This window comes from Manacus candei, unplaced genomic scaffold, assembly GCF_025592945.1.
Source record: "Manacus candei isolate 608988 ecotype Guabito, Panama unplaced genomic scaffold, ASM2559294v1 h1tg000023l, whole genome shotgun sequence".
NCBI lineage: Eukaryota > Metazoa > Chordata > Aves > Passeriformes > Pipridae > Manacus > Manacus candei.
In genome coordinates, this window is record NW_026138071.1 from 23,136,730 (window position 1) to 23,145,806 (window position 9,077).

The 9,077-nt window shown below is 38.2% G+C and overlaps 1 protein-coding gene across 5 annotated transcripts in view; it reads left to right on the top strand.

Annotated features, from left to right (window-relative positions):
- Positions 1 to 9,077, top strand: part of HIBCH (3-hydroxyisobutyryl-CoA hydrolase) — a 47,513-nt gene that overhangs the window by 36,165 nt on the left and 2,271 nt on the right. For all 5 annotated transcript variants that reach the window (XM_051787810.1, XM_051787812.1, XM_051787815.1 and 2 more), the window contains 2 exons: positions 3,116 to 3,235; positions 4,394 to 4,427. In XM_051787810.1, the coding sequence (XP_051643770.1) occupies positions 3,116 to 3,235; positions 4,394 to 4,427 (154 nt within the window). The remainder of the gene's footprint in view (positions 1 to 3,115; positions 3,236 to 4,393; positions 4,428 to 9,077) is intronic.

The window sequence follows — 9,077 nt, forward strand, 5'->3', positions numbered from 1 at the left end:
TATAATTCTGCAGGAGTATTATATTGATCAGGTTCAGTGGAGGTTGAAAACCGTCAAGAATTATTTGCATGTAGCTTTTCCTAAGTTAATTTCATACCATTTTATGTCACTTTAAAACATAATCAGACCTAGTGGAATTTATTTTAAAATAGCCCATAGCCCTTACAGGGTGTTTTGTTCAAAATACAGTTTCTACTACAAAAGATACAAGGTGTCTGGAAACACTTTGTTACTGAAATACATTAACTAGATGGTTTGCTCTGCCAGGTTTGCTGTAGTTACCCAAACCTGCTCAACTTTATTCCTTCATTTGCAGCCTCATAACTCAGATCTGCCTTATTATACATATAGAAAAACAACCCCCCCAAAAAAGAAAATCCAAACCAAACCCACACAACCCTGTTCCTTTTCCTTGTTTAGTGGGGTACATTTGTTTAATAGTTTTAGTTGTAGTTTAAATAAATAGTTTAAAACCTCATCATCTACTTCAAAGTTACAGTTTCGTGTAACTGATTTTTTTTTATTCCTGAACAAAAAAAATGCTGCTTCTTCAGTTTTCTTATTTCATGTTTTTAATAGGACTTTATAGTGGCTTTTTTCTTTCATGTGATTCATAACTGAATGTCCTTGGAGTTGACCAAAGTTTCTGAACAATTGTCTGTTGTGTTCAAGAGATAAGACTACGTCAGTATGAGTTGCTTCAGTCCATACAGAAGTCCATGGGAAAAACCCCCACAAAACAAATCCCACATTTTCTCCAGATCCAAGACTTATTAGTGTCAACAAATACATGTTACAGACAAGTTTCTAACAGCATACATTCTGTGCTAAACAGTAGGATTAAGTGAGATTGTAGGATCAGATACTTAATTTCTTCTGTGAAAGATTCATAAAACCAAAAACTGAATTAAGAGATGTGTATCTTCATCTATTGCAAGGGGAGTGAAGTATTGGGCCTCTGGGAGGTTTTTGTTTGTTTAAGTGAAAGAAAGTCACTATGCCTCCTGTTAATCTTGTAAGGGACTCCACTGAGCCACTGCCACTTAATTCAGTCACCTTCTGATAGTACCTTATTGGCATTCAGGTCTACTGTAAATTCAGCTTGTAGCTTTTGGGATCATTATGACAAAACCAAGATGGTCTGAAAGGTACTGAATCAGATGTCAAATACTTCTCTGAAGACTTCTTTGCATTTTAGTACTCCCCTCTTCAGCCTATCCTCTCTCTTTTTCAGGCTTGTTCCCTAGCACCAATCCCCTCCTTTTTGTACAGAGAATTTATTTATAGATACACTGGTGACTCATTTTTCTGCAATTACACCTACCCATTTTCTTGCCTAGTTCCTCTTCCTTCAGCTTGATTTATACCAGCACCTCCTCCACCTTCAACCTCACTGATACACCAAGATAACTAGTCTAGTGCATCCAGCAGCTGCCTTAAGTGCTGTTTTCAGATCTTCCCCATTCCAGTGCTTTCTTTGACCAGAAAGAACTTGCCATTGCCATTTCACCCATCGAACCATCTGGCTGTACTGTGCACACCATTTAGCCTGGTCTGATCTCAATGACAGAATGTGAAACTCAAAGGTAGAAAGGTCCAGTTGAAAGGTAAAGCCAGCAAGAGCATATTACAGGAAATAAGGTGACCAGTGAAGAGCTGCCACCCATCTGAGAACTACAGAATGATGTAATGAGAGGTGTAGCAGATTTCTTTATCTGCTGAAAGGCAGCTTATTGTTAGAGTGCTTGACCAGGACTCAGGAACAGCTGGCACTGGGAGCCAGCATTGGCTCTTCCTTGGCCAGCTTCTCTCCCAAACACAGTGGTCAACATGCAAGCAACAGAACAACAGAACCAGTGCTTTTAAGGCCTCCTGTTTGTATAGCAATTGCATATTTTCCAGCTTAACTAGGCAAAATGGGTCACTGCTGTATCAGCTGGTGTCTGGAGAGGGATGAAGGGTAATTGGAAGCTAGCAAAAACGTTACTGTTGATGACTGGAAACCTGCCATTTCAGTCTGTGGTAAGGAGCCTAATGTCTGCAATGAAAATAATGTAAAGAGGCAAATCTTACCATCTGCCGCTTTTCAGTAGTGGGGAAAATGTCCTAATTATGAGGAAATGTCTATTGTACTGGGAATGATAAAGAGCTATTAGTTGGATTTACAGGGAAGAAGAGTCTTGTTTAAGAAAAAAAGATGAGCAACAATAAGAATTAGTTCCTTTTCCCCACAACCCATAAAGCTTTAAAGCTCAGTTCTTTTTTCTTAACTAGGTTTCTGTCTTTCTCCCCACTTCCCCCTACTGTTGACTGGCATGCTCTTAATCGAAGGATACTCATGAGAGCCAGATTCCCAGCATTTGTTTGTGTGCCTTAAACAGATCCTGTGTGTTGGGTGATATTTATAGCCTGCAGTTCTGTCAAAAGAAGGGAGGCCAGACCTCCAGGCTTCCTATCAACAAAGCAATGTAGGGCTGAATTACTGCAGTATCTGTTGATGCCAGATAAGCAGCTTGGATAAATATGCATTTATGTTTGATTTATTTTAATATTTTTTTCTTCCAAAATTTTCTTCTTTGCATATTGTGTAGTCTTTTTAAAGGTTCACAAAGCAACTAGTAAAGTTTGTTGCCAATCTCACTACTATTACCTTACTATGCTATTGTACCTAATAAAACTGAAGTACTCTGCAATACTAATATCAGCTACAATATCAGTAACATCTAAGAGCAATTTAGACTATAAATATGATATTCAAAAATGAAGTATAATTGCTTACAGCGCTCACGTTCACTTAACCAAAAGATGGTTTGGAAATGGCTTTCAAACTGCATTAGATTCTCTGGTTAGTAGTAATTTGATAAAAAATTATGCAATCTCAGGAGTTCTTTCCATGAGTGATGCTACACATCCTAGAGTTCTTGCTGATAAAAGTTTATGGAAGGAAGTTCATTTAGTGTAACAGCATGGTGGGAGGGAGTAGGAGGAATAGGTGTGACAAAAGTGAGCTCAGGGAAAAGAGTGCCATCATCTACTTCACAAAGTTTAAAGTGTGGCAGACTTTAAAATGTGTCTAAATTGAACAGAATAAAAATACTGTTAATGTCTTCCCCAGACTATTAATAAGATGTCACCTACATCCTTGAAGTTGACTCTCAGACAGCTCAGAGAAGGAGCTTCCATGAGCTTGCAAGAGGTACTCAGGATGGAATACAGACTAAGCCAAGCATGCATGGTAAGCAAGTAGCTGTGCCCTTTGTCCCTTGCCAGCCACAGGGGAGGAGCAGTTTATCAGAGACTGGGTTTTATGTAGATTACATCAAGGGATCATAGTTTACAGGTTTTAATTTTCAGTATCATCTTTGTGTGCTTTATATGCACCTTGAAAGAGACTACATTAATGATGGTCAGGTGGGAGTGGTAGAGGGCTTCTGTTAAAAAACTATGAGAATATTAATATATGGATAGTTTTGTATTTGGACCATAATTTGAAAACTGGTGTTCTTGAACAGATTTTCTGTTTAAATTACTTAGTCCTCGGTGCCTCAATTTCCAGCAGAAGGATGGGAGTAGTTGTTTATCACTGCCTTTCAGGAGTGCTGTGATAAATTTTTTATAGACAACAATAGATTTTAGTAGTATTTGCACTAAGGACTGAGTGCTTGGATAACACACAAGAAAGTGATCCTTTCAGTAGAACAGAGCTGCTAACTGAATTACCTGAACAAATACCTTATAGAGCTTCCCCATGGCAGCCTTATTGTTAGTCTTGTCACATTTTAAAATATATATTATATATCCAATTAAGTGACTTGTGGTGATTAAAGTAAATGCTTAGAAGTAAAAAAATCTATCTAATTCTGATGTGTTGTAATGCCTGACAGTATCCTTGCCATAGCTTTCCTGAAACTAGTATTGTTGCTCCACTGCTAGGGATTAAGTCTTATATTTACCTTTATCAAAAAATAACTGCATGTTTACAGGATTCCATTTAACTGCAAAGTGTTCCAAGTATGCAGAATACATCACAGCTCCTGAAGAGTGGCTTTTCTCAGAGGAATTTCTGATCTGACACACCTTAGCCCCCATCATGCAAAGCTCTTTAGAAAAAGAGATGCAGCACAGAGAGAGGACTTGCACTGTGGGAACTCTGGTTGATCAGCTCCAGCTCAACAGACTGGTTTTAAGAGATGTGGCTGCATTTAAGCAAGGAGGTGTAGAGCTCTTTAATAAGTAAAGAGAAAGCCTAGAAAAGAACAGTACAAGCAGGATTTAACTGGATCTTGAGAACTTGCATTTCAAGCAGAAGCGGGGTAGGGGGAGATGAGATAAATTGACAGATTGAATCTGTCATGTTACAAGTGTTTTGTTTTTTTTTTTAATGATCTTTCAGAAAGGCCAGGACTTCTACGAAGGGGTTCGAGCAGGTAAGAATGCACACCAGAAACATTTTTCAAACTTAATAACATGCAAATCCACTATTGTGGTGCTTCTTTGGAGATTACTAGTTTAGTAGTAATCTCTAAACTAGATTAAGTGCATGCAGCAACACCCCAGAGAACGCTTCCCAGCTTGCCACAGTGTTTGCTTATTGGACTCCTGTACGGCCAAAATTTATTATTTGTTCCAAAGCACAAGAGCTGTGTTGTTTCCTTTGTGTAATCTCAGTTTCCTAACATTATTTCTCCACTTGGTTTCACCACTTCATTGTGAAAGCTCAAAATATATATAACACTGACAGTAGTGAGTAGCTACGTGTATCATTTGTGCCCACAATAACATTGCCACATTGCTGGTTTAGCCAGCTATAAGATGGTTTAAGACTCAAAGAACAACTCTTTGCCTAGAAAACCATTAGAACAGAGACTTACTTTCCCCCCCCCATGTACCAAAATATCTCAGTATAGAGGTGTCTTACTATTAAAAAAGCGTATCTGTAAACTTGATGCTAAATAATTCAGCATTTTAAGGCATTGGTCAAGGTAGGTAGTGGTAAAAGTAGAGCAGTGGCTCAGCAAGTTCATCTGGGGGACAGACTCCAATTCTGTCCTTGATCCTACTGCTGATTCACTGTGCAGTTTGTCACACCCAAAGTCACATCTGTTGGGAACTGTAGCAATTATTTATGTACTATTCAGTACAAGATGAAATACAGCACAGGCATTTCATTTGCCAAGGAGCTTACGGTACAAGGCATTTGGATGGATAACTTTTGGGTTGGACTTCTAATTCACAGAGATATATAGTCAAGTATGTGTTATCACCTCCTCCTCATTTTTTATATCTATCTTTATAAAGTAGTTTAAAATCCACTTGAGAAATGGATATTAGTGTTTGAGTGTTTGCTATTAGTTACACTGTATTAAAGATAGCTTGGGGTGAGAGACACAAAGTTGGTTTGTATAGCATGGAAAAAGTTTTTGATTTTAATTAATTAGTCTTTAGCACTTACTAGCAGAGACTCCTTTGAAGAATTTACCACACACATTGAGAAGTACGTGGTGTTCATAGTGTTGGTAATGGCGACAAGGAGATCTTAAAAAGACTGTTCCTAGGATATTTTCTAAATTGGCATATAAGCTGCTGCAATGTAGTTACTCAGGAAGTGACAAACTCAAAAGTCTGAGAGTCAGAGGAACACCAAACTGAATTCCTCCTTGTAAGGCACAAGGTCACGAAACCATCCGGGACTGCAGCACAGTACAGAGCAAATCCCTTTCAGTATGGCCAGCAAATACACAAACTGCTTGTACAGAAAGAGGCTGCAAGAACAGCAGTTGGGAAACTTCTCTTTTGCACAGGATGATGTAGCAAAAGCTTAGGTGTATCAGGGGAAGGAAAAAACCAAAACCACCCACCAGAGATCCAGCTGCACTGAGGGGAATACTGCTACTACTGCTAATTCATTCTTGAAGCACTTTTGTTCTCTGCTTACTGCATATATATTGTTCTCAGGTTTTCTGCCTTAGAATCTGACTCAAGATAATTTTTGTAGTTGGGTCTAATTTCATAAAAATCATTATCCAACAATGAGCTGAGCATTCTTTTTAATAGGAAGTGAGATTATTAAATACTTCACAGGATCAACCTAGTGAACAAAAATGATAAGGTGTTATGTATTGGCTTTTTCTTTATTAAAGCATTACCTTTCAAGCATTTAAGAGCCAGCTGTTGACCCTGTCTACCACAAAAGGATCTACCACGAAATAATGTTGAATTAAAACAACCAAATTTTAGTTTAAGATTGTTTTTCAGCAGCAATGGCCAAAGGTCAGGCTTTAATAATAGCTTTTATCTGCTTCAAACCATAATTTTAATAGGCATGCTAGGAAAGTAGTTTAAAAGCTTTTTAAACCTGCTTTGACCTGAGGTCAGAATTTCATTTTTCTTTCAGCCAGTTTTCTCAACCTTAAAATCTGCTGTGGCAAACAGTCCTTCCCTTTATGATTCTTGTGATTGGAGCTATTAAAGAAAAGCTAAAGCCTTAAAGCATAAACCACATAAATCATATTTCATCAACATTTTCCCACATTATGGTAAATGTGGACTTTGAACATTCTAGGTATCAGTTTTTCACTTTGATTTGTAAAACAAGAGGTAAACTAAGAAATGCATATAGGTCTGTTTTTAAATTCTTACTGCCTAAGAAAAAGCTGGTTTTGGAGTCTGTGCTCAGACACATCCAGGGAGAGTACGAGCTCATCAGCAAATCTCAGGGACAAAAATCTGTTCAATTCCCCTCCTAACTGTGCAGGAATGTGCACTTGAAATGGAACTGTAAAGGTCTTCCACATATTGCTGATGCTGCAGAGCCGTTATTTCTGTACGGCTTCTGCCTCGTCTCCTGCAGAGCTGGCAGATGTGAGCCTTACCCTGGGCACCCCAGGGCCCTGCAGCAGGCAGAGAGAACTTCAGGGGCTTAGAAATATCAGTGTTTTGGCTGTGCTGAAGGAAGCTAAGCAACACCAACACCAACTGAAGCCTGGTAAAGTCATGGCTACTGAACAGAGGGGCTTGGGATTTTTACTAAGAAAGGTAAAACACAACAATAAACACTTAACACAATGTCATGCTCAGTTACTTTTATATTAATGAACTTAGCCTACCTCAGAAGTCTTCAGAATTTTTATTCCATTCCTGTGGTGATCCATCTCAAGCTGGAGAAATACAGAACACACAGAAGTTAAAGCAGAAAGGGAATATTTTCATGATGGTACTAGAAAACAAATATTTTAACTTATAAGACTAAAGACTTAATTGGAGAGACCATTATGAGCATTCAGTTTATCCACCAGAGTAAAACTGGCCACAAATCCAAACAAAGATGAACTTGGTGAGACAGCAGTTCCCTGGAGTGGAGAACTAGCAGCAGTTACTACAGTGTGGCAGAGGTGAAGCTGTAGTGACATACACATGGACTTTTTTCCTGTAAGTGTTGGCTTTTGTGGATAACAGTTTATTTTGGCCAGATTGTGAACTTCAACTAAAATTGAAGAAAATCAGTAGATAAGTCCTACACCAGTGGGACAGTTATGTCTTTTGATCCAAACCAATCAATGTTTTCACATCACCATGTTTAGAATTAACTTGGAGGATCACAGTTTTTCAAGTTACTCAGTTAAATAACATAGTAAAATCACTCTTCTACAGAACATTTCTTTTAAGTATTTGCCCACATGGGTTCTGTTCTCTGTGGAACTGCAGCTTCTATCTATATAATTGGTTACTTCTTAAAATTAGTGTTTATTGTTGCTAGGGAGTCCTTAGTCCTCTGTTTGTAAGTAAACAGGTATAGGGCTCTGATTTGCCTTTCTCTTTGAAAATGTAAGCTAGAGTTGTGATGCCTGTATGTCTTCAGCTACAAAAATATTAATCAGTGCAGTTGTCATCTGAATGGTATTTATTTTCTAGGTACTCTCAAGTGTTGGGTAAAGTGGGAAAGTTAAAGAGAAGTTTTCAAGTCACATTTTTTACTAAAAACTGGTAAACAGGCCATGTGTTTTGATAAGGCACAGTCTTTAGGTAGGCATTTGTTTCACTGAACTTAAAATCCCACCCCTTTACACATTTCTCATCATGGGTATTTCTAGTTTACTCAGTAAGAACAAAGTTTGTTTAGAAAGACATGACAACTTACCAAAAAAACCAGCTGTTATTCTTCAAACTTTGGGGTCTCTATGTCTTCTGTTTACGTGCCTTTAGAACCATCCTACTTCAAACTCTATCTCAGAAAAACAAACAAACAAACAAACAAAGTCTGCTCTCAACAGAAGAACTTGAGAGGTGCTTCCTCTTCCTGCCCATCCTCTCTTAAGTGCTGTGGGCTGTGTTGGTCAGCAGGTCTCCCAGGACACAGGTGCATCTCCAAATCAGTTGCTGGTATCACTCACCTGAAGGGAATTTGTGTTGTGAGGGATGTTGGGCAGTTAGTGCATCCTAGAGAGCCACAGTTCCTATAGCTGTTCTTTTTTAAATTACAAAAATTTCACATTCTGAATAGCATCTTTATGGGTTTCTTAAAGCCCAAAAGGTGTTTGGAAGGATGTTGTGAAATTCCATTCATATTGATCATTTTTAGACACAAATTAACTCCCTCTTATTGTTTGCTAGTGCAGCTGTTCTTGCTGACGTCTTCAGTTTTCCTCTGATACAAGGAATGTTTTTTGGGAATTGATATTTTCTTGTTATACTTTTATATGTTATTCATTCACTGATCTATTTCCCAGGATACAGCATAAAGTCTATATAATCAGATTATTCAAATTGTCACAGTTAAATCTACACAGATCTGCAGTATCTGACGGTATTTACAAATAATCATTCTTGGTCTTCCCACAAAGATACCCTGCTTTACTCTTTCATCATGAATTATTTTATTATTAGTTTACACAATGTGTTTAAATTAGCTTTAGGCATTTAACAGCACTTTGAGGCATCTCCTACACTCTCCAAAGAGTCAGATTTTGCACAGAGGTGTGAAAAGCCTTGTCCAAAAGGAGCATCATAGATACTGTTCCCAGGTTCACATGGAAAAAGATGTCAGGGAAGAGTGGCAGGTCTATCTGAAGTGATTCACC